The sequence below is a fragment of the Alternaria rosae genome, assembly GCF_020736505.1.
Source record: "Alternaria rosae strain MPI-PUGE-AT-0040 chromosome Unknown BKA58scaffold_4, whole genome shotgun sequence".
Taxonomy (NCBI): domain Eukaryota; kingdom Fungi; phylum Ascomycota; class Dothideomycetes; order Pleosporales; family Pleosporaceae; genus Alternaria; species Alternaria rosae.
Window position 1 is genome coordinate 23,031 of NW_025763573.1, and position 23,768 is coordinate 46,798.

At 54.2% G+C, this 23,768-nt stretch overlaps 6 protein-coding genes across 6 annotated transcripts; 1 reads left to right on the forward strand and 5 right to left on the reverse strand.

Annotated features, from left to right (window-relative positions):
• Positions 1–524: 524 nt before the first annotated feature.
• On the reverse strand, positions 525–6,767 carry BKA58DRAFT_381405 (uncharacterized protein). The gene is made up of 3 exons (XM_046170007.1): positions 5,910–6,767; positions 911–5,859; positions 525–858 (listed from the first exon to the last, which is right to left on the reverse strand). The coding sequence occupies exons 1-3, from the start codon at positions 6,424–6,426 to the stop codon at positions 748–750; spliced, it is 5,577 nt and encodes a 1,858-aa protein (XP_046025715.1). The 5' UTR covers positions 6,427–6,767; the 3' UTR covers positions 525–747.
• Positions 6,768–7,362: 595 nt separating this feature from the next.
• Positions 7,363–14,151, forward strand: BKA58DRAFT_139599 (acyl transferase domain-containing protein). The gene is made up of 4 exons (XM_046164553.1): positions 7,363–7,412; positions 7,540–7,588; positions 7,657–12,849; positions 12,899–14,151. The coding sequence occupies exons 3-4, from the start codon at positions 7,674–7,676 to the stop codon at positions 13,981–13,983; spliced, it is 6,261 nt and encodes a 2,086-aa protein (XP_046025716.1). The 5' UTR covers positions 7,363–7,412; positions 7,540–7,588; positions 7,657–7,673; the 3' UTR covers positions 13,984–14,151.
• Positions 14,152–14,187: 36 nt separating this feature from the next.
• On the reverse strand, positions 14,188–16,250 carry BKA58DRAFT_381409 (Di-sulfide bridge nucleocytoplasmic transport domain-containing protein). The gene is made up of 3 exons (XM_046170008.1): positions 16,040–16,250; positions 14,985–15,949; positions 14,188–14,764 (listed from the first exon to the last, which is right to left on the reverse strand). Exons 1-3 carry the CDS (start codon positions 16,149–16,151, stop codon positions 14,351–14,353), a joined length of 1,491 nt encoding a protein of 496 aa, XP_046025717.1. The 5' UTR covers positions 16,152–16,250; the 3' UTR covers positions 14,188–14,350.
• A 394-nt stretch (positions 16,251–16,644) lies between these two features.
• BKA58DRAFT_139614 (cytochrome P450) lies at positions 16,645–18,444 on the reverse strand. Its single transcript, XM_046164554.1, has 2 exons — positions 17,217–18,444; positions 16,645–17,167 (listed from the first exon to the last, which is right to left on the reverse strand). Exons 1-2 carry the CDS (start codon positions 18,316–18,318, stop codon positions 16,749–16,751), a joined length of 1,521 nt encoding a protein of 506 aa, XP_046025718.1. The 5' UTR covers positions 18,319–18,444; the 3' UTR covers positions 16,645–16,748.
• A 1,080-nt stretch (positions 18,445–19,524) lies between these two features.
• Positions 19,525–20,965, reverse strand: BKA58DRAFT_139656 (uncharacterized protein). Its single transcript, XM_046164556.1, has 4 exons — positions 20,829–20,965; positions 20,566–20,616; positions 20,069–20,518; positions 19,525–20,012 (listed from the first exon to the last, which is right to left on the reverse strand). Exons 2-4 carry the CDS (start codon positions 20,591–20,593, stop codon positions 19,588–19,590), a joined length of 903 nt encoding a protein of 300 aa, XP_046025719.1. The 5' UTR covers positions 20,594–20,616; positions 20,829–20,965; the 3' UTR covers positions 19,525–19,587.
• Positions 20,964–23,597, reverse strand: BKA58DRAFT_139655 (uncharacterized protein). Its single transcript, XM_046164555.1, has one exon. The coding sequence runs from the start codon at positions 23,187–23,189 to the stop codon at positions 21,216–21,218; it is 1,974 nt and encodes a 657-aa protein (XP_046025720.1). The 5' UTR covers positions 23,190–23,597; the 3' UTR covers positions 20,964–21,215.
• Between the last annotated feature and the right edge of the window lie 171 nt (positions 23,598–23,768).

Here is a 23,768-nt window from a genome sequence, read left to right on the forward strand (position 1 = left end):
GACACATCATACAAGGACCGTCGAAACTGCATCCGCTACCTAGGTAAGCGTACCAAATATCCCCCCTACATGCACATTCCCCTCTAGTCCACTCGCACCCCCATGCCACAACGTCATCTCATCACCTGCATTCGCCCGTCTTTTCTCCTGCTGAAATCCCCAAATCGGCAGCCGCGCACTTCCACGTTCCCAGACCCTACTCAACAACATGCACGCTACGTAAGACCATGCAGCTACCCGCTGCAGGTCAGCCTCAACTGCATAAGGGAACCGCGTAAAACGGCTAACAGCGGGGCTACCAAGAAGCTTTATCTCATGTAACCAGACCTCAACAATATGCATGATGCATCCTTTATGCGGAATAGGGTTTGTTTGTTGAGGCAATCTCGGAATGCTTGGATAAGGGCGAGATAACGAGGCGGAGGGTCTGATGGGTGGGAGGGAATGGATATGCAGAGACAAGCATCGTCGTCATCGTCATCTTTATGATGCGCATCACATCATGCGTCGTTCTAAAAAGCATCTTCCTTGAACATGTTTTTGTTGCATTACAATACATAAATCTCTTGCGAACCATGGACATATCTAATCTTGATGCGCCTGGGGAACCAAACACGCCACACGGGGGAATAATGTTCCTTCTAGGAAGGATATATGAACCTTTTGCCCCTTGCTCCAACTATACTACCATGCATCTAATCGTCGTGAATATTGAGGGACATCACCCGCCTGTGTTGACACGTATATTTAACATTGCGCGATGGCGACGGAAACAGCCTGGTCGTCCGAGTGGCTGATGCTGATGTTGATGTTCTTGACACCGACGCGCTTGGCTTCTTCGTCGGCTTTGCCGTAGAGCTGTGTGGACGTTAGCGATTCATCTTAAAATTGAGGAATGGTAGAGACGTACCTGAACAGTTGGCGCGCCTGACTCGTCGTTGATGATTTCAATATCCTTCAGCGGAGCACCGGCGCCTTCACCCTTGACACCAAGAGACTTGAAGACAGCTTCCTTCGCTGACCACTTGCCTGTGAAGCTGGCTTGCGGGTTTGGTGCCTTTTGGCAGTATGCAATCTCCTTCTCAGTGAAGTTGCGCTCGATGAAGGTCTCGTTCTCAATGTTGAGCGCACTGAGGCTCTCAACATCGACACCAACCTTGCTGTTGGAGGAAGCTGTAGCTTGAGTGAGTTGCTCAACCATCTTCATCGTCTCCTGCGCTTTCTTGTCCTTCTTGGGAGCAGGGGTCTTCGCATAGCTGTACGTCGAGGTCTTCTTGTTCATGGTGACACGCGCTTGCGGGTTGAGGAAGACCTCCTGCATCTTCTCGTCCTCGTACGGCGCCTTGTCCTTGGCACGGAACATGGTGTTGTTGATGAGGCCATCGTGGAAGTATCGGTAGGCCTTCTTTTGGCGAGCCTCAACCTTCTGCTTGTAGGCAGCGAACTGGTGGTGCTCAAGCGCGGCAAAGAGGTACTTGGGGTGGATACCGATAGCCTGAGTTCCCTTCTGTCCGAAACCGAACGAAGTAACGGAGAAGGCCTTGATCCCATCGGTCTGAATAGCCTGCGACGGGTAGACGATGTAATCGTATTGCTCCATGATCTTGTCGACGTTATCGGCGTTACGGTTGCCGGGTACGAGACCAGTGTTGAGCACCTGCAAGCAGCCGTTGAACATCCAGGCACCGGCAGCACCCTTGGGGTGACCAGTGAGGTACTTCTGCCAAATACCAAGCAGCGCATTACCCTTCTTACGGCCGAGGTGGCGCATCTGGTGGTTGATGACGTCGGACTCGTTCTTGTCGTTCGCAACAGTGGAGGTACCGTGGAAAGAAGCGACATCGAGGTCGTCGATGGTAAGACCCCAGGTAGCAAGAGCACCACGAAGAGGAGCGATGCGTGAATCTTGCTTCCAGAAGCTGTTACCCAGACTGTTGAGCGCGTCCTTTTCTTGTCGCTTGGCTTCCATCTCGATGTTAGAGGCACGCTCCTCAAGATAAGCAGCCTCGTCGAAGTCCTCGCCAGTAGCATCCTTCATCGCCGCGACCTCCTCCTGGAGGTATAGGACTTCCGACTCTTGCCACTGCTTGATTTGCTTGCGTCGGAGGTCCATCTGTCGTCGCCTGTACTTGATGTCAAGGAGCGGAGATGGGAACTTGGATGGGTTCTCTCGTGCAGTCGTCAATACACCCTTTCCTGGAGCAGGGACGGAACGACCAATCTTGTCGGTTGCTGTGGCCGTGAAGCCAAGGATACCGTAGATGGGGACTCCCATGTCGAGGGCGAGCTTGGCGTCCATGATGACTTGCATACCGCAACCCTGCGACTCCATGAAGCCGTTTCTGGTTGTGGTGGTGGGGCGCGACATCTCCTTAGGGGTACGTCCGTGAGCGAATTCGTCTTCGGCATTGCTAGTGGCCTTCATGTTGGCGAACTCGTATGAACCTTCCTCTTGGAAGTCATCGAAACCACCTACAAAGCAGACACGTGCCTTTCCTTCGACGATAGTGTCGTAACCGATATCAAGAGACTCAACAGCAGTGGCGCAAGCTCCTACAGGGGTCTTGATAGGTCCAGTAGATGAGATGAGCAACATGTTAACCCAAGCGCTCATAGTGTTGATGAAAGACTCTTGCAGAATATCCTTCTGGACTGGCTTGTCCATGAATCGGTCTTTGTACATTCCTCGAAGGGCGGTAGTACCACCAATACCGGAACCGACGCAGTTACCGACCTGAGACAAGTGGACATATTGGTAGAACTCGTAAGGGTCTGTGATACCACTGGCAAGCAGACACTCGGCAGTGGAGACGAGCACGAAGAGTGTTACAGGGTCGACTTGAGAGATGATGTCGTCCGGTACACCGTACTTCTTTGCATCCCAGCCAGTCGGGATTTGACCAGCTACGAGACGGTCGAAGCGAAGAGCCTTGGGAAGGAGGAGTGTAGCTCCCTTCTTCATGCGGACAGTGTACTCACTAGACTCTTCGATCGCAAAGATCTCGACCTTGTCGCCATGCTCCTTCTTAAACTCCTCCGCAAGCTCCTTGGAAGCCTCAAATGGATCGAGATCCTCCTCAATCTGGATCTCTTGCATAAGCTGCTTCTTCTTGGGGTCGTAGCCATTGAAAAGCTCGGGCTCGATGAGGCGGATACCAGCGTGCTCAAGGATGTACTTCTCGTACTTGGGCTTGACATCCTTGTCATCGATTGGCTCGTTGGTCTTGGCGTCGACCCATCCGGAGTAGCTCTTGCCCTTGAGAGGACCGTTGTGGTTCTTGATGAGACCCATGATCCAGGCCATCTCAACGCATCCCTCAATGGAGAATTCACCGTACGCCTCCATCTCCCAGCGTGTCCTAGAGTTACCCCAAGGACCTACCTCAGAGAAACCAGTGACGACAACGACCTTCTCAAGATCGACCATGCCCTTGAGATTCTCGTTGAGAGGCTTGACTTCCGTGTCCCAATCAGGTAGAGTAGGGAAGTCAAACTTCATGTTTGCACGTGGTTCGATTGTGGCCTTCTTGTATAGGGCCTCGCTGGCCTCACCGTTGACAACCTTGTTCTCGATGGCATTCTCTTTGATGACGGCTCGGCGGATGTCGCTTGTTTCTGTGAGTTCCTTGCGCAAGTCGGTCATCAAGTCCTTCAGGTTAGGAATGTACTGGAAGCCGCCGTTAAGGTCAGCCCATACAGGCTCGACCTGGCAGAGGTTGACGATCGGTGGTGCCATCAGACCAAGCAAGTTGAAGGCCATCTCCTGTTGAGAGAAGGTGCGTACACCGTACTTCTCAATACCCTCAGCGACGATGTTGTTGGCTCCCATCAAACCTGTGCCTCGAGTCCAGCCGATGACGGCACCACAGATTGTGAGGTAGTTGCCCCAGCTCTCTGAGTGCCACCTCGAGAAGAGAGTCTCAAGCGACATCTTGGATTCTGAGTAAAGACCGTCGTTACCGAAAGTTCCGTGGTTGGGTGACAACGGCAAAATGACTTGTGCTGGGCGGGTCTCGTAGCCGTAGGCCTGTTTTTGCTTCTTGACAGCTCCGAGCATGCGCAGCAGGTTGGTCAACATGATGCGGTGGGCGAGCTCAGACTTGGAGTCGATGCTGTCAATTTCTCGGCCGTTCTCCGGGATAGCAGCGAAAGGAACGATGAGGTCGAGATCCCATCCAAGGCCCTTCTTGGTGTCGAAGATGTAGTCGACCAAAGCCTCAACGTCTTGGTTGCTGCCCTGGTTGAAAGGCACAACAATGAGCTGAGAGCCGCGGGCGCCGTATCGCGAGTACATGGACTGGTAGTACTCGGTGACCTCCCGGGAGAACCTGGAAGTTGTAAGGACGACCTTAGCACCACCACTGATGAGACCCTGAAGGACTTGCGCGCCTATAGAGCCGGCACCAGCGCCCGTCATAAGAGCGTACTTGCCCTGGAAAGTGACACCAGACTTGGCGGCATCCTCTAGGCAGTCCAGGTAAACGCCAGTCAGCTTCTTGCTGTACTCCCAGCCATGGTCATCTTTCCTCTTGAGATGTAGGAAGGGAATGGTCTCGACCTTGCCCTGCTTAGCAGAAGGATTGACGCGACCGTTGCGACCCCTCTTGCCGCTAGCAGCCTTGCCGTTCTCGCTGGGCATGATCTGTCCCTCGTTCATTGACAGCGAACGAATGACATTACTGTAAAGGCTCTTGATCTGGAGTTGGGAGGACTTGGAAAGCTTGTGTTGCTGCTTGATGAGCTTGTAGATCCTCTGCAGGTCGTTCTGGACCTTGGTGCGGTTGCCGTACTCGGACAGCTTTCCACCCTCAGCCATCTCGCGCACGTAGTGCTCCAGCTTGCGGACACTCGCTCTTGGCGCTTCCTTGTAGTTCATGTTGCCCTTGGCATCAATCTCTAGGTGTGGCGCTGTGGGTACTGCGACATCCTTGTAGACCGGAGCCTCGTTCAAGACCTCCTTGCAGTTGTCGATGAGCTGCTGACCAAGCTCCTTAGCGAGCTCATATGTCTCACCGCGCTCAGTAGGGCAGTGGTCCATATGGTATTGCATGAAGTCGAGAAGAAGAGGATTCGAGCGGTTCATGATGGCGATGCAGCGACTGACAATCTCACGGTCGACAGCCTTCAGCTTGCCAAAGATAATGTCGTAGTACATAGTGAGAGCGTCCTGACGCGCCCAGTTCCATGATGAGTCGTAGACGCGCGCCTTGAGCGGTGTGAATTGGGGCTCAATGCCAGAGGCGTAGAATTCGCCATGCTCAGTGTTCCAGAGGTCAAGCTGGGCCTGGAGCGCGGATTGTGCCTTCTGCGAGTCGACGAACGACTTGTCACCCGCACGAAGGTCGATCTTCAGGTATCGCGCGAACAACTCAAGCTGCTGCTTGAACAGTTGACGTTGGTCCTTTGTGAGTGCGTCGATGGCCGCGGGGTCCATCATCATGCCACCACCCGAACCACCAGCGTCGCCGCCGGCTGTAGGAGCAGACAGGCTGATTCCAGCGATGCCCGCGTATTTGTTCGCTTGCTCATCGAGGAAAGCCTTGCCGTCGGCCTCTGAGGCAAGACGAGCGGCCGGCTCGTTGGTGATGGCGAGCAGCAAAACTCCGTCCTGCCGCCCTTGGGCCAGTCCCCATCTTGTCTCGAGGTGCTTTCGCACGGCTGTGATGTTGAAGCCACCAGGCATCTTGGCTGACACCATGCGGGCAATGAGCGAGGAGGACTGCTTGCCAAGCTGACCATTGAAGGTAGCCTGCATTGAAGCACCGAGCTCGTCGAGAGGGGTATCTTCGGGCTTTTCGGGAGTTGAGCCAAACTCCTTGCCCAGGTCTCCGAGGATTTCGTTTTGAAGCGTTGATTTGCCTGCGAAGTTTGTTAGTCACAGTTTTACGCTAGATGTGCAATTGACGGACCTCCGACTAAATCCTTGATGGCCTTGCTCAGCGGGATGTCCATGAGCGGCTTCTTCAGCTTCTGGGCCACGAGTGTCCGCAGAATGTCGGTGGCTGTGACGGGGGCATCTGGCACCTGAGCAGCGGGCCCGGCACTCGGTGGAGGGGCTGCTGCGGCGGCGGCAGGTGCTGAAGCGGCGGGTGCAGAAGAGGGCGCTGATGAGGCTGCGGCGGGAGCCTCTGGTTCCTCCTCTATGGGGTCTACATCATAGTAGATGTCCTTGGCGTCCTTGTTGTAGCACAGGATCTGACGCTGCAGCGACCGCGCCGCATCGTGGCCTTCGTATTTGCTGGCGAGGGTGCGCTTCGCCATTACACCGAGCGTGTCTGCGGGGCCGATCTCGACGATGCGCTCCGTCGTCTTCTCGCCGAGGACGACATCCTGCGTCTCGATCCACCTGACGGGCGAGGCGAATTGGTATGCGAGCAGCTCAATGAGCAGCGTGTGCGAGAGCTCCTGCTCGACCTCGGGACGCATGGCGAGGGAATGAGGGAGCAAATGGTGGAAAGGAAGGTGGGTTGAAGCTCAACGGAGCTCAATGGGTATCTCTATTACAAAATAGAAGACGGGTATCGTGGGTCTAGGGAGGGAGGAAGGGCCAGGAAGAAGACGCGCTATTAGGTGGGTGGGTAGTGTATAGTGCGGTGAGAGCACTCGGGGCGATTTCAAGGGTCCGGGAGGGGTGCGTTGGCTCCCCGCGAACGACAAAGTTTCTTCTGCGCGGGCAAAGTGAGGGAAGGGGTCAGCGGGCGTTGCAGGAACACGAGACTCAACGCATTGGCTGTTTATCTCTTGTTGGACAGCAGCGGCGGGCGTTGATATGGCCGGGCGTTGAGGATTTCTCCCGCTTCGGGCTGGCGGTACTAAAATTCCAGACCCCTGCGACTGCAGCTCGTTACTGCTTTGGCCGGTGCTCAACGAACTAATCTCGCCTGGAAGAAGATGGGCTTGCGAGCGCTGCGAAGGCTGCCACCGCACGACGGGCATTGCGGTTCGACTTACGAGTGGGCGCCAGCCTCACACGGAAACTTGGAATCTCGGCCCACCGTGTCCTCAACAGCTGCGTGGGCGCGGATAAGCGCATGGCAGCGACTTGTTGAGTGCCTCTGCCCCAGCATTTGTGTAGGAACATACCGCAGACCCCTGCCGGCGCTAGTGACCCATGATATGCGGGCCAAATCTGAGCTCCTCTCGAAAAAGTCGACCAAGACGGCGCGACCATATCCACGCCAGCGCACCGCTTCCGACCCATTCCTCACCTCCTCCCCGCCCAATTGCATAAGCACTCCCTTCTGATTACTTTTCTTAAACCCTGGGGCCGTTCGTAATCCTGCTGCCTGCGGTATTCTCTCCACGCCCCTCGCACACCGCACCGCACATAGCAAGGGAGCTGCTACACATTACTAGCAGTACGGGCTATATCCCAGCACACCAGCCAGATTAGCTTCTGTCTGAGTGAAGAGGTACGCATCGAGTGTTTCTTGCGAGCAATTCAAGACAGCTGGTCTCCGGACGTCTTTTGGCCCGGGCCATTGCGTTGATTGCATTGCACCTCCCCCGCCATACCAGACGAGAGCTCACACTGCTCAGACGCTCCTTCCTGCCCACGTCGTTCCTTCCACACCTATAATCTGTCCAAGTACGCGCCTTCTGCTGCTCGTCACTCACCTCCAAATACCTCTGATACTCAGCTGACCGCCTCACCAGTAATCCCACACTCCGCCATGTACGGTTCCGGCCAGCAGACGGGCATCTCCACGCCCCGCTCTGCGGCAAACCTGCGCCCGCTCATCCTCTCCCACGGCTCTCTCGAATACACTCTCCTCATCCCGACCGCCCTCCACTTCAATGCACAACAATTGAGGGACACGTTCAAGTCGACGCTCCCAGAGCCCACCGACGAGCTCGCCCTAGACGATGAGCCATCCTCAGTGGCGGAACTGGTGGCGCGATACCTTGGCTTTGTCGCGAAGGAGGTAGAGGAGGGGGAGGACCCTGACTCTTTCGAGGAGGTGCTCAAGCTCGTTCTTACCGAATTCGAGCGTGCCTTCCTCCGCGGCAACGAGGTGCACGCGCTGGCTGCATCCCTGCCCGGCATCACCGAGAAGAAGCTGGTCACTGTACGGTCATATTACGCTGCTCGCGCGGCGGTAGAAAGGCCAATCAAGCACCACGAGTCCGCTCTCTTCCGCGAAGCTTCCGACGAGAATGCCTTCATCTACGCTGTTCTGGGCGGTCAGGGCAACATCGAGGAGTACTTCGATGAACTCCGCGAAATCTACAACACCTACCCCTCATTCGTCGAGGACTTTGTTGCGGCCGAGGCACAGCATCTCCTCGTCCTGTCGCGTGACCCACGCGCTGAGAAGCTCTACTCCAAGGGCCTCGATGTCATGCGATGGCTCAACAACCGAGACTCACAACCCGATACCGACTACCTGGTTTCGGCACCTGTCAGTTTGCCCTTGATTGGGTTGACGCAGCTTGCACACTACGTCGTAACGTGCAGAGTGCTCGGTAGCCATCCCGGCCACGTACGCAGCCGCTTGTCTGGTGTAACCGGTCACTCGCAGGGTGTCGTTACAGCCGCCGCTATCGCCGAAGCTAAGAACTGGGAATCTTTTGAGCGATCTGCCAAGAAAGCCATTGAGATCCTCTTCTGGATCGGTGCGCGGAGTCAGCAAGCCTTCCCCAGAACCTCGCTGGCACCTACGGTCTTGCAAGACTCTGACGAGAATGGCGAGGGTGTTCCCACGCCTATGCTTTCCATCCGTGACCTCTCAAGAAAAGCAGTTCAGGACCACATTGACGCGACCAATGCCCATTTACCCCAAGATCGACACATTGCCATCTCTCTAGTCAACAGCGCTCGCAACTTCGTAGTGACAGGTCCACCCATCTCTTTGTACGGTCTCAACCTCCGTTTGCGAAAGGACAAGGCCCCGACTGGCTTGGACCAAACGAGAATTCCCTACACTGAGCGCAAAGTGCGCTTTGTCAACCGCTTCCTACCCATCACTGCTCCTTTCCACAGCCCGTATCTGGTAGATGCGACCAAGCAGCTCGAAGATGATCTCAAGGCAATCAAGATCTCTACCGCCGATCTTGGCATCCCCATGTATGACACACATACAGGCCAAGACCTTCGCGAAACCGAGACCGACAACATCGTCCCTCGCCTTGTCAGCATGATCACTGCCGACTCGGTCGAGTGGGAGAAGGCGACCGTCTTCCCCAAGGCCACCCACATTCTCGACTTCGGCCCAGGTGGTATCTCAGGTCTCGGTGTACTCACCAACCGCAACAAAGACGGTACTGGTGTCCGTGTTATCCTTGCGGGTGCCATTGACGGACAGAATGCCGAAGTTGGCTACAAGCCCGAGATCTTTGACCGCGACTTCGACCATGCTGTTAAGTACGCTGTCGACTGGGTCAAGGAGCACGGACCGCGTCTTGTCAAGACATCCACTGGCCAAACCTACGTCGACACCAAGATGAGCCGTATGCTCGGTTTGCCTCCAGTGATGGTGGCTGGTATGACGCCTTGCACTGTTCCATGGGATTTTGTTGCAGCGACCATGAACGCCGGCTATGAGATCGAACTTGCCGGTGGTGGCTACTACAATGAGAAGACTATGACCGAAGCTATCACTAAGGTCGAGAAGGCGATTCCTGCTGGTCGTGGTATCACCGTTAACCTCATCTACGTCAATCCTCGCGCTATGAGCTGGCAGATTCCCCTCTTGGCCAAGCTCAGGGCCGAAGGTGTTCCCATCGAAGGTCTTACCATCGGTGCTGGTGTTCCATCCATTGAAGTAGCCAACGAATACATCGAGACCCTTGGCATCAAGCACATTGCCTTCAAGCCTGGTTCCGTCGAGGCTATTCAACAGACCATTAACATTGCGAAGGCGAACCCTACCTTCCCGGTCTTGATGCAATGGACTGGTGGTCGTGGTGGAGGTCATCACTCCTTCGAGGACTTCCATCAGCCCATTCTGCAGATGTACAGCCGTCTGCGTAAGTGCGAGAACCTGATTCTCGTCGCAGGTTCCGGTTTCGGTGGCGCGGAAGACACATACCCATACCTCACCGGTCAATGGTCAACCAAGTTTGGATACCCACCCATGCCATATGACGGTTGCTTGTTCGGCAGTCGCGTCATGACGGCGAAGGAATGCCACACATCAAAGATGGCCAAACGGGCTATCGTGGACGCCCCGGGTCTTGACGACAGTGATTGGGAGAAGACTTACAAGGGTCCAGCTGGAGGTGTCATCACTGTTCGGTCCGAGATGGGTGAGCCAATCCACAAGCTCGCCACTCGTGGTGTCATCTTCTGGCATGAGATGGATCAGAAGATCTTCAGTCTCGACAAGGCCAAGCGCGTCCCCGAACTGAAGAAGATGCGCGAGTACATCATCGACAAGCTGAACAAGGATTTCCAGAAGGTCTGGTTCGGCAAGAATAAGAAGGGAGAGTCAGTTGACTTGGAAGACATGACTTACACTGAGGTTGTCCAACGCATGGTAGACCTCATGTATGTCAAGCACCAGTCCCGCTGGATCGACCAGAGTTTGAAGCGCTTGACCGGCGACTTCATTCGCCGACTGGAAGAGCGTTTCAGTAAAGCTAGCAGCGAGTCACTCATCCAAAACTACGATGAGCTCAACGACCCCTTCCCAATGCTCGAGAAGGTCTTCAAGGCTTACCCCGATGCCGACAACCAGCTCATTAGCGCCCAAGATGTGCAGCACTTCCTGTTGCTTTGCCAACGTCGTGGACAGAAGCCTGTACCGTTCGTCCCCGTCCTTGACGAGACCTTTGAGTTCTTCTTCAAGAAGGATTCACTCTGGCAATCCGAGGATCTCGATGCTGTCGTTGACCAAGACGTTGGCAGAACATGTATCCTTCAAGGACCCATGGCTGTCAAGTACTCCACGAAGGTTGACGAGCCCATCAAGGAGATCCTGGATGGCGTCCACCAAGGTCACATCAAGCTCCTTATGCACGACATCTACGGCGATGACGAGTCCAAGGTTCCCGTCATTGAGTACTTCGGTAGCAACCTGCTAGCACCACCCCAGGGTCTAGAGGTGGATGGTCTTACCGTCTCGGAGCTTGAGAACAAGGTCATCTACCGCCTCTCCGCTGCTCCCAACGCCACAATGCCAGAGGTACACTCATGGCTGCAACTTCTGGCAGGCTCCAGCTACTCATGGAGACATGCTTTCTTCACTGCGGACATCTTTGTGCAGGGTCAGCGTTTCCAGACCAACCCTACTTCCCGAGTATTTGCTCCCACACCCGGCATGATTGTCGAAATTCAGAACCCCAACGAGCCTGCCAAGACTGCCATCATCGTCAAGGAGCTGCACCACGGCGGCAAGTTAATCAAGACCGTCGAAGTCAGCCTCACCAAAGACAGCGAAATCCTGCTCAACATCTACGAGGAGCGTACCGCCATTGGACACGCAGTCGCATTGCCTTTCCGTTTCACTTACCGTCCGGATGTAGGGTATGCGCCTATCCACGAAGTCATGGACGCCCGAAACGACCGAATCAAGGACTTCTACTACAAGATCTGGTTTGGTGATGAGGCATGCCCATTCGACGCGTCCGTCACTTCACGCTTCGATGGTGGCCGCGCCACTGTAACAAGCGAGGCCATCAACGACTTCGTCCATGCAGTCGGAAACAAGGGCGAGGCCTTTGTTGACCGACCTGGCAAGGAAGTCTACGCCCCCATGGACTTCGCCATCGTTGTTGGCTGGAAGGCTATCACCAAGCCTATCTTCCCTCGCGCAATCGATGGTGACCTTCTAAAGTTGGTCCATCTTTCCAACGGGTTCCGCATGATCTCTGGCGCTGAGCCTTTAAAGAAGGGTGATGTTCTTGACACCACTGCACAGATCAATGCTGTCATCAACCAGGACTCTGGTAAGATGGTAGAGGTCTGCGGCACCATCACCCGTGATGGTAAGCCGGTGATGGAAGTCACTAGTCAGTTCCTTTACCGCGGCGCATATGACGATTTCCAGAACACGTTCCAGAGGAAGGTCGAGAAGCCCATTCAACTCAACTTGGCCACCAGCAAGGACGTGGCCATTCTGCGATCAAAGGAGTGGTTCAACTTTGAGGAGCCTGAGATCGACCTGCTGAACAAGACCTTGCTCTTCAAGCTCGAGACTGTTGTGCGATACAAGAACAAGACAGTCTTCTCAGACATCGAGACTCAAGGAGAGGTCTTGCTCGAACTCCCGACTAAGGAGGTCATCCAGATCGCTTCCGTGGAATATCGCTCGGGCACCGCATACGGTAACCCCGTTCTCGACTACTTGGAGCGCAATGGAGCTGCGGTTGATCAGCCAGTACTGTTCGACAACGCTATCCCACTCCACGGCAAGGCACCGCTTCAGCTCAAAGCCCCTGCTTCCAACGAGAACTACGCTCGCGTCTCTGGCGACTACAACCCCATTCACGTTTCACGTGTCTTTGCTAGCTACGCCAACCTACCTGGTACAATTACCCATGGCATGTACTCTAGCGCAGCTGTCCGAAGCTTGGTAGAGACCTGGGCCGCCGAGAACAATGTCGGTCGTGTTAGGAGCTACCACGTCAACCTCGTGGGCATGGTGCTTCCCGACGACATGCTCGATGTCAAGCTTCAGCACGTAGGTATGGTGTCTGGTCGTAAGATCATCAAGATTGAAGTCAGCAACCAGGAGACCGAAGACAAGGTTCTCCTCGGTGAGGCTGAGGTTGAGCAACCCACTACCTCATATGTCTTCACTGGACAAGGATCGCAAGAACAGGGTATGGGTATGGAGCTTTACAACAGCAGTCCTGTCGCCAAAGAAGTCTGGGACCGTGCCGACAAGCACTTCATGGACAACTATGGTAAGCCTGCACTGATCATCTATATTATACTGTGGCTAATTCACAACAGGCTTCGCCATTACCAACATCGTGAAGAACAACCCGAAGGAGCTCACTATTCACTTTGGTGGCCCAGTCGGCAAGGCTATCCGCCAGAACTACATGTCCATGACATTCGAGACCGTTGCTACGGACGGCTCCATCAAGTCCGAGAAGATCTTCAAGGAGATTGACGAGAACACCACGTCGTACACCTACCGGTCACCGACTGGTCTGTTGTCAGCGACTCAATTCACACAGCCTGCTCTGACGCTCATGGAGAAGGCGTCGTTCGAGGACATGCGCGCCAAGGGTCTGATCCAGGTCGAGAGTACATTCGCTGGACACTCTCTCGGTGAATACTCCGCTCTTGCGGCCATGGCTGAGGTCATGCCTATTGAGAGTTTGGTCTCGGTCGTGTTCTACCGTGGTCTTACCATGCAAGTCGCCGTCGAGCGTGACGAGACCGGCCGCTCGAACTACTCCATGTGCGCTGTCAACCCCAGTAGGATCTCCAAGACCTTCAACGAGCAAGCTCTTCAATACGTTGTTGAGAACATTGCTGAGACAACCGGATGGCTTTTGGAGATTGTTAACTACAACATCGCCAACATGCAGTACGTTGCTGCCGGTGACCTTCGCGCTCTCGACTGCCTTACTGGCGTGACAAACTACCTCAAGCAGCAAAAGATCGACATCCAAGCGCTCATGCAGACTCTGTCGCTAGAGGAAGTTAAGAACCACCTGGTTGAGATCATCAAGGGCTGCGCCGAGCAAACAGAGGCCAAGCCCAAGCCGCTCGACCTCCAGCGTGGCTTCGCTACCATTCCTCTCAAGGGTATCGACGTACCCTTCCACTCGACCTTCTTGCGATCCGGTGTCAAGCCCTTCAGGTCTTTCCTTCTTAAGAAGATTCACAAGACGTCCATCGACCCTAGCAAGCTAGTCGGAAAGTACATCCCCAACGTAACCGCGAAGCCATTCGCATTGACCAAGGAGTACTTTGAGGATGTGTACAAGCTCACCAACTCACCCAAGATTGGCAACATCCTGGCCAACTGGGAGAAGTACGAGGAGAGCGGCAAGGAGGAGACGAAGACCGAGGCTGCTGCGTAAGCGTGTCGGCATGTATGCATAGATAGATACGAGATTCCATGATTGGGGCGTTTGGCGGTTCACAAGTAGATGATTGGCCATTTGATATCCAGGTCGGAGGCTTCGATGCTCTTCTTATGATGACATTTAGTAATTCATTCGTTCAGAAAAGACATTTGCAAAGTATATACAACAAAAGTAGAGCAAGAATGCGAATATTCGTGAGATGACCTTTTCCATCAGTTTACCAACGCATGTTTCCTTTTGCGAGCCCTAAGCCTCCCCTAGGACAACCCTAAGAAATTGAATATAGACCAAAAGAATGCGCTCATCCAAATCGATCACCAAAGAATGACATGTACAAGGAAATCATCATAGAAAAGCGTGCCTATCGAAATAACCCCCGTTTCCTCGGCGTCCTTCCCCCATCCGCCGTCGCCATCCCCTCCTGCGCCAGACTCGAACTCGTCAACGCAGGCATAGTATGCGCATGCACCAGCGGCGGCGCCTCAATATGTCTCTGACCCTGATACGGCGTATTATGATTCTGATACGGGGTATGTTGCTGCTGCTGCTGCTGTTGTTGATACGGCGGTAGCTGCTGCCAATTCTGCTGGTAGCTTTGTTGTTGGGTGTAGTTATCGTATCCGTTGCTGATCACTCTGTGGGGTGTTTGTGGGACGAAGTCGTTCGGTTGTTGGTGGGGTTGCGTGTGGTGGGATTGTTGTTGCTGCGAGCGGAGGAGACCAAAGGCCCAGTTTGAGAGGTTGAAGCCGCCGAAGATTATGATTGCTGTGAAGATCTGGGTGGGTGTGTTAGTCTGAGTTGGAACATGCGTATGAGACTTGGTTGTGATGGGTGTGTTGGGGGCTGTGGGGTCGGGCTCTACTGCGTTGCCCGTGATCGCAGGACTGGGTGTATTGATTCTGGGAATGCGTGTGCGCACAATCAAGGTGCTCGCGTCCTTCGTGGACAAGCCTATACATAGCGATTGCCGATGTACCGAAAAGGATGCAACATACCATAGACTTATAACTAAACTCCTCCACAAAAGAGTTGAAGATCATAGCGAACGTCTTCGCTGTCACAGTTGCGCGCGCAACCTTCTTCGGATCACGGTTCATGCACGTCTCCCAGACGCCACATGCCCTCTCCATAGCTGGGACAACCTCCTCCGGTCGACAGCGATTCCGATTGTATTCAATGGCGCATCCGGCGATTTCGACCATGACTTCGGACGCGTGTTTGGAGGATTCGATGTCGACGTCGGTCATGACGCCAGCCCAGGCGGAGTAGACGATGTAGATGAAGAGGCTGCCGAGGAACATGTTGACGGTGAGCTGGAGGTAGTAGGATAGTACGGATGGGAGGTTGGGATGCGCTTCCACCCACGAGAGGAAGCCGCCTACGCTCATGGCGAGAGTCTGCTGGACGGGCCCCGCTTCCTTTGGAGGGACTTGTGGCCGTCTTTGATCATTGTCGGAGTCTTCGCCGTCGTCGTCGTGTACCGCGGCGCGCTTCTTGGACCGTGATCGCTCTGACCGGCGCTTGACTATGCGGTTCTCAGCTTTCTTGGAGTAGTACTTCTGCGACACGTCCTTGTCCCGCTCTCTGTCCCGCTCTTTGGTGGGGCTCGGTGTGGACATGAAGGTCCGCTTGAACCAGCTGTCTCGCCGACCGCCTTTTGCATCGCCGTTGCCTAACCGTCCCATCTTGCTCGCCAATTGTGTGTCTGGTGTGCCAGGGTCGCTGTCTACTTGTGGTGTGCCGGGCGTTTCCCCGCCTGAGCTGAAGTCGAGGTCGTGTGAGGGCGTCCGCATAGACCAGGGGCTCGGTTGGATATGTGCGGGCACCGAAGAGGCGGGTGTGGACGGCAACGGCTTGCTGGGATCGCGGCTGAAATATGTCATGCGGTTGTCGGGGTCGCGCAGCCGGTTTGGTGTCGCGAAACCGTTCTTGGAGGGTGAGTCTAGGACTGAGTGAGGGCCTGGCTGGCCGAAAGAAGGCCCTGAAGTCAGCGGTTGTGTTTCCCCATGTGTCTCTCGTCCGAAGGCGAAAGAGGGGCCTGGGGACTCACGCTTCTTCTGTTGGCTGGCAGCGAGGAAGGGCGATTGAGCGTCGATGGGTCCTGTTTGATTCGTCCACTCAAAGTCCATGGGCGTCGTCGAAGGGCGGTGACTTCGCGACATGATGCTTGCCAGCGGAGGTATAGGACGAGTGGGAGGGAAGGCTCGGTGCGTGCGTCGTGGCGTGTTGCGCTGTTGTTGATCAACACTTGTGTGTCTAGGGTCACAGTTGCGGACTTCCGGCACTAGTCTCGATTGGGGTGACTACAGTTGCAATAGTGTTGTAGGTTTGATTGCCACTGGCGAAGAGAGTACTGTTATTTTGTATCTGCATATGTAATCACGCGAGTGAGACATTCGATACATTGTGAATTAACCGAATGCACCAGCATGTCTTGGTGCTACGGGAGGACTCCTAGTAGCAAGTCATCCTCTCTGCCAGCTTCTTTAGACTTCATGGAATTTCATAGTAGTAGGTATTATACAGTAAAGATCAAAAACCAATGCCTCTGAAGGCCCTCGTATGCACAGAACTCCTTAGGATAAAGATAGCCGCCTTTTCCTGCTAGGCTTACCTCCTTGCTCGATAGGTGGCATGAAGGGTGAGACTCCCAGTGATTCCGCAAGCAAGCACAACTCGTCGTGCTGAACTTCTCCGCCGTCTTCTTCAATTTGACACCTCTCGAAACAGCTGTGTCTCAATCGTTGGCTACGCACCTTCTAGGCAGGCGTAAGGCCAACCTGTGTACCGTTCATCGAGCACAGAGTCAGTGTGAGACCCTCTCGCCATGGACCTGGGTCTCGGCTCTCCATGGTCTTGAACTCCTGCACCATGCGCACAGTCACGTAGCTCGCCTCGGTAAGCGCGTACTGCTGGCCGAGACAGATGCGTGGGCCGCCATTGAAGGGCAGGTATTCCCAGCCCGGACGGAGAGTCTCCCACCTCTCAGGCTTGTACTCGTCTGCGTCAGGGCCGTACAGGTCATGGCGGCGGTGCATGGTGTATGGAGAGTAGCCGACTGTGGTTCCCTTTGGTACGAACAAAGGTGCTTGGCCGTCTGGGCCACCACCTCGGGGCAGGACAGAGTCGCGGATGGCAAGGCGAGAGTTACCGGGAACGACTGGATGGAGGCGAAGTGCTGGACAGAATTAGTATAATAATACATCAAGCTCAGTGTGTAAACTCACATTCGTTGAGGCACCACTTGACGTATTTGAGGTTCCTCAACTCCTCGTACGTTGGTGTGCGACCTCCAAGTGCTGCAACCTCTTCCCTCAACTTGGCATAGATATCAGGCCTCTTCGCAATCTGAAAGAACATGTTGCTGAGAAGACTGGCAGTCGTGTCACGTCCGGCAAGCAGGATGTTGATGAGTTCCTCACGGATCCGCTTCTTGTCGGTAGTCTGCTTGGCCACTTCTTGAATGAAGTAGTACTTGTCGTCGTCCTTGCCTCCGGCACTCTTCTCTGCATCTAATTCTTCTCTGAACCGAAGAGCATCGTCGACGAACTTGTCAACGTAGGCGTGGCAGATGTTGATGGCCTTCATGCCCTCTGGGTTCTTCCGGAATCGGTCGAAGATGCCCCAGCGGGTGCGGGTCGTGATGTCGTCTTGTGCGAAGTTGAATGCCTTGCTGAAGATGACATCCTCGTTGTTTGCGTCTTCTTGGCCGACCATGCGGAGCGAGTTGGTGGAGTGGTTGAAGAGGAACTCTGTTGCGGTGTCGATTGTTAGGCGGAAAAAGAGCTCTTGTAGATCGACAGTAGCGCCATCTTTGGGAATGTGCTTGAGCATAAGCTTGAAGTGCCTCTCGAATGCTTCAATGTCTGCAACTTGGTCGCGAGCAAAGTTGGGTCGCAACAAGTGGCGGCTATTAGCCCATCGCTCACCATCCGCGTTGAAGATACCGTGACCCAAGAGCGGAGTAAAAGCACCTTGCCTATGACCAAAGCCATAGTCCTTGAACTTCAAGCTCAAGATCGTCTTGACGTTTTCCGGCTCACACGTCGCAATGAAAGGCATGGTCACCAGCCTGTTATGGAAAGTGTTACCGAGCCGGCCAAAGCGCTTTCTGTTCTCTTCCAGCAGGATATGGTGCTTGCTGTTGTATGCCATGACCTTCACATTATCGATTCCGAAAATAGGGTCTTTGTGAAACTGCGCCGTGCATGGTTGGCAGCCATTCTCTTTCTTGAAGCGCTGGCGCGCGAGGTAAAGGGCAATACGGGTGTATAGGATATAGGAGATAGCTGCTCCTGCAACGATGAAAAGTAGTGGCGACTGGGCCATGGTGTCTGTAGGTAGAGTGTTGTTGGAGAGTAGTAGTGGTTTTCCGGAAAAGGTTTTAGTGATGACGTCGAGGAACGGAGATAGTGAGTGGCCGCGTCTTCGTGGGAGATATTTGTGTCCTTTAGTCAAGGCAGGCGCGTTTACTCCACGAGGTATTCAACTGCCCCCTCGCAATCAAGGGACTGTTGACGTGGTAAATGTGATTGCAGGGTAGTAGACACAGCCGCTGTCAGGTCCGCCTTGAATCCACAGTATGAAGCGTCTGTTCTTGAGCCAAGTCCAGGTAACAGACACCCAAGTCCTCTTCCCCTTGTCTTACGGCCGTATCCCAATCAATGTCTCTTTTCTTACTCCCAGAAATATCTGTCGTGCGACTGCTCGGCCGAGGTCCAACAACTGTTCGGTCTCGGTTGTTCTTCCGCTCTCCGCGGTGTTGTCCAAGACTTCTGGTATTACCACCAAGAGGCGGATGGTCGTTCAGTAGAGCCACAAACTTGGCTGAGTACTTCCAAGGTTTGTCGTAAATAGTCAACACAGCAAAATCTGTCACTAATCACGGAGCCAGCCACTCTTTTATACCACCAACACTCGTCGAAATTCTAGGGGTTCCACAAAGGCATCGTCTAATACGCCCACGGCACACGCAACAATTTGAGCATTCAGCTCCGGACACGGTGCAAAGCGGCGCCCGACTGCTGAGGTGACGCCCATTCGGATGCGCTCGCGGAGGCTAGAGCGTAGGCTTTCGGTGATGCCGTTGCTGCAGCATCCCTGCTCTGCCCCGTTACCGAGGCTGATTCGCGGGGGTCGTGATTCGCCAAATCTGATACAGTAGATCTGCGATTCGCATGGTGGTCCTAAATGGGTTACTGCCCGATGGTGTATATGCAGGCTCGGAGGACTCGGAAGTTACTGTAATGAGGTGGGATGGTAGTCATGGGTTGCAGGCGAGAAGGGAATGTTGCTTGTTGCAGACATCATCAGAGTCAGCTGAAAGGAAATCATAGGTTCTCGGAGAAAATGTTGCGGTGTAACACAGGCTGTGATAGTGTGCACAGTCAGCCCATAACTTTAATTCGACGCTTTTCACTGGAATTAGAGACTATCCAACGTTGCTACATGCCAATGTCTTGGGGTTGCTGATGGTGAACTCGATACATGTCACCCGCGTGCGCAAGCGCAAAGCCCGCCTTTGGGTCTGTCCAAACGGCCCGCTGCACGAGGCAGACTCCACTTCACATGCTGTCTCCGAGGGTGCAGCGTGGATCACTAATCCGATGAGATCCACTTCATGTGATTAATCGTTTCCTTCTCTAGGTACTCATATACCTGCCCGTAGTCTTTGCATACGTGCTTCGCATCCCAGCCGTCACTTCCACCTCGATCCTCTCCATGTTCGTCGCCTGGGAAGCTTGTCGCAGCTCCTTCCAGTGCAACATCTCCAGCGCACATTACCGCCTGCCTGATGTATTCGAAGCAGTGGTTGATGTGCCATGGCATTTTGACGGGATTTGCCGACGCAGGTGACGCGACCATGAGCTTCATGGAGTTGTATGCGCCCAGTATAGTATAGAGGCAATGTAGCTGATGCGTTACGGATGTTGTGAAGACGGTGTGATTGGGGTAATCGTGTATCGGGTGCGGGAGGTTTGAGTATTCAGAGGGGTTCTTCACGTTGACGTAGCCCAGGCCCTCTACCCAACGTTGTCAGCAGTATACTATTGCAAGGAACAGACAGGGTGCAACATACCTGGTACGATGCTCAACCATGCATGTTGTGTCTCGTTACTCCAGAACTCTGCCGCATCTTCTGGGGCGAACACGGAATCGGGCTTGAAGCTCACAATCTGCTGCGAGAATGTTGGCGCGAATCCTGTGATGTCTCCCGCGAGCTCGAATTCATGGCTTTTTGCATGTTTCTGCCATCTTTTCTCCACCAGCAACCCTACAATGACAAAGAGAAGCGCCGTGTCTAGTATCCATCTGTAGCCCTTCAGCCTCTTCCACACTGTCTTGTTTCTTCGTCTTGGTCGGACTGCGTCTTCTGTATCCCAATCGTCGACCTCCGTACTCGAATCAGAGTGATCGTCGGTGTTGCGTAAGGCGTCGTATCGTTGGTCGGGCTTCATCGGGTCGTTCGTCGCGAAGGCCATGATGGACACGTCGTGCGTCGATTTGTGTGGTGCGAATGCCGGCATTGCTGTAGCTGTAAATTTGATAAGGATGAATGGGTAAGCGCATAGATACAGTGGCGTTGACGCGGCATGGTGTTCATCTGCTTTGATGCTCAAACGTATACTGTGACGCCAATTGTTAGATGATACGTTCCCAGGCTTGGGAGACAATGATCGTCACGCCGAGCCCTCAATCGTTAGCATAGAGCAAATATCTTATTAGAAGTATCAGCTCCCGAGATGCATTGCAATGACATGCGCGTACAAGTACGGCGCGGTGGATCGTGTTGTCTGACGCAGCAAGCACACGCGCCGCATCGGAGATAAACCACATACTGCGATGATGCGCAATCCAAGTGAAGCTCGACTCGAGGCAAGAAGACGACGCATAAGCTTTTGTTCATATTATGCTGGAGTGGGATGGATGTATGGTCCTGGCGACGATGCTCCTGGCACGCGATGCTTGCGCTCATCGGCATTTATCGATAATCACGCCAAGCACTCCCCAGCTCACACCACCTGTCACTCCATTCGGCATCACCACCGACCACCCTCTCCGAAGACGCGGAGATCAAGATCAACGCACTCGGATTGAGGTCGTATTCTACAGGCTACCGATGTTCTCCGAGCGAAATTACAGGATACTACCACCATATTGCATCCAGCCCATCCGCACACACGGTCCGCCTCCTTAGCCAGCATCAGCCGTTCAGCTATGTTTGCTTACTCCACTATCCGGATATGGCGTTTATTACCAGTCTGTTGCGGTGGGTGAAGGATGGACGATGAGCTGCTGTTTCTGAGCGCCTGTGCAGCATGCTCCTTGACGGTAGGCAACGTCACTGTCGAGATATCCTCGTCCGTAAAGAGTCCGAGTGCTTCGACAGACAACTCTTTCCTGCGCGATGGTGACCGTGCTTTCGATGCGGCGTGGTTTCGTGCGCGCATGCGCTTCTTTCTCAGCGAAACAGAATCCCTATGAGGAAACAGTTCTGACGACACACCACCCGAATGTACGATACGAGAGTGCGCGATCGTAACAGAGTCGCGATGGTCGCGGAACTTGGTATCTGCTTCTTCTAGATTCGAGAGTTTTCGGATCATCGGTGCTGGCTTCGTGTTTCTGCCTCTGCTATGCGGGATCTCGACGCTGGGCACGACAAGAGAGTGCTCGGAGGGTGGTGATGACCCTGCTACTGGAACGTGTGGTGGCGTCACTTGAAGGGCATCCCGAAGTGATGATTCTTCACAAGACACGCTCCTGGTCAGAGGCGCGCTCACGGGACGTGATGAGACGCTAGAATGCGCCCCGCTTGTAATTCGGCTGTTTGGGGGTACTATCGCTGCCAGGTCTTCGTCGTCGTCCACCGCACAGTCATAGCGAGTAGCCCGCCCATCGTCATCAGGAAACACTACAACGGTGGGCTTGAAGCTGTATGACGGGCTGTTCCAGGTGCCCGACCAACCTGTGAGTTTCGAGTTGACTCGGTCCAGGCCACCACGTTTGGCACTCGGGCTGGCAGTTTCTAAGGCATGACTTGCTGACGAGCTTCGTCGTCCTCTTGTCTTGATGGTGTGCTCTTCTGGCACATCGTCCCAGATCACCTCATAGCTGCCACTCTTTGTCTCGATGATTTGCATGATGGGTGTTGCTGGGTCGGCGCTGTCATCATGGGTAACGCCTTGCGCGTCCCACGAAGGAGCGATGGCGATGACGTGTACATCTGTCCGCGTGGTAGCTGGTTCTGCCGCAGTGCTCTTCGCTATGTTCATCGTGTCCGGGCATGATGGACACGGCTTGACGGATTCTGTCTGATCCTCGGTCGACCTGGAGCTCTCTCCAGTATCACTTGCCAGAGTCTGAGTCGAGATTTCTTCCTTGATGGGCGCCTCGGGTAGTGAGAGCGATTGATTCGAGCCAGTCTCTTCAAAATCGACCGTTTTCACGCGACGTAGGGTCTTGAGCTCGGCGTCGGTAGTTTCCTGTCGCAATCCGGTCGGTGGTGTGGTTGTGGTACTCTTCGCCTTCTTCTTTATGCATGGCTTCAGCGTCATATTGCTACGGCGCGTCTTGGGATCTGCAAATGCTCGTGCTGGATCTGGCTCCGACTTTGAACGCATAGCAGTAGATCTGATGGGACTTGGCCTTGCACCCTTGTTGATCTGGCTCTTATTCGGGTCGGGGTTTCGAGGCCGCTCGGCCATGGGCTTTGTCTGTTCAACGAGTTGCTTCTGGAGACTCGCAGATGAGATGTTTGGATCGTGATACTGAGATTTCAGTTCGTATCTGGAGTTGCTGATGGAGCGCTGAGAGCTAGGGCGAGAAGGCCGTAACTGGCCTCGTGTCGGAAATGGGGTCGGACGGGTTGTACGGCGCCCATCTTCCTTGGAGCGCACCGCCTCCAATGCGGCAATCGCAGTCAGGTGTCCATCCCGTTCTTGACTTGGTATGACCAGTTCGCTCGCGGTTCGTTTCAGCGAGCGTCTGGAACTCGCCTTCGAGGGTTGGCTCGCTGACATTTCAGTCCGATCGTTGCTCGTTGTCTCAGCATCATGTGGCGTTGTCGTTGCGAAAGCAGGGTGAGGTTCGCACTCTTGATCAGGTGTATAAGGAGAAGTGTTCGGGGTTGCTTCTTTATCGGTTGTAAGGTACGAGGTGAGCTTGGTGATTAAGCCATCGCCGGAAGTCCCAAGCATGGTAGTTACAGATTACGATGAGTATGTCAACTGGACAGCAAACGTTCGCCAGCGTTTGAATCTGAGTTCGAAGGGCGATGGATATTATCGTGATATATAGATCGTGACGTAGGAAATTCGGAAGTCAGTGATATGAGGGTTTCAGGGTGACGTTCCAGTAGTGAGGAACGTGTGTGTGCAGTACCAGCCAGGGCGACTGTGCAATGGCTGCATACTGGATATAGGGAAGGAAGTGTGCGCGATGAGACGTAGGCTCTTGCCTTTAACAGAGCCACAACGTTTTAGCCCGAGGAAGTAACGCTTGAACGAGCGTGTCTCCATCGCACCGCTTCAATCAAGCATGGCATCCTGAACGAGTAATGAAGTATTGCTATACTCGCTCTCATCATCTAGACTCGAAAGCAAGCCACTGGTATTGCGATGCGACTGATGCTCCCCTGGTAGTTTGCAATGACTAGTGTTGAAAGAGGACGCAGTAGAGTTCTTACTTGCCAACCCCTCGAGGACGGTAGACTGGATGTCCGTCCCGGTACCGCCCGACCTCAGCAGCCCGCTCCATTACTGATTCCGACGTCAAGA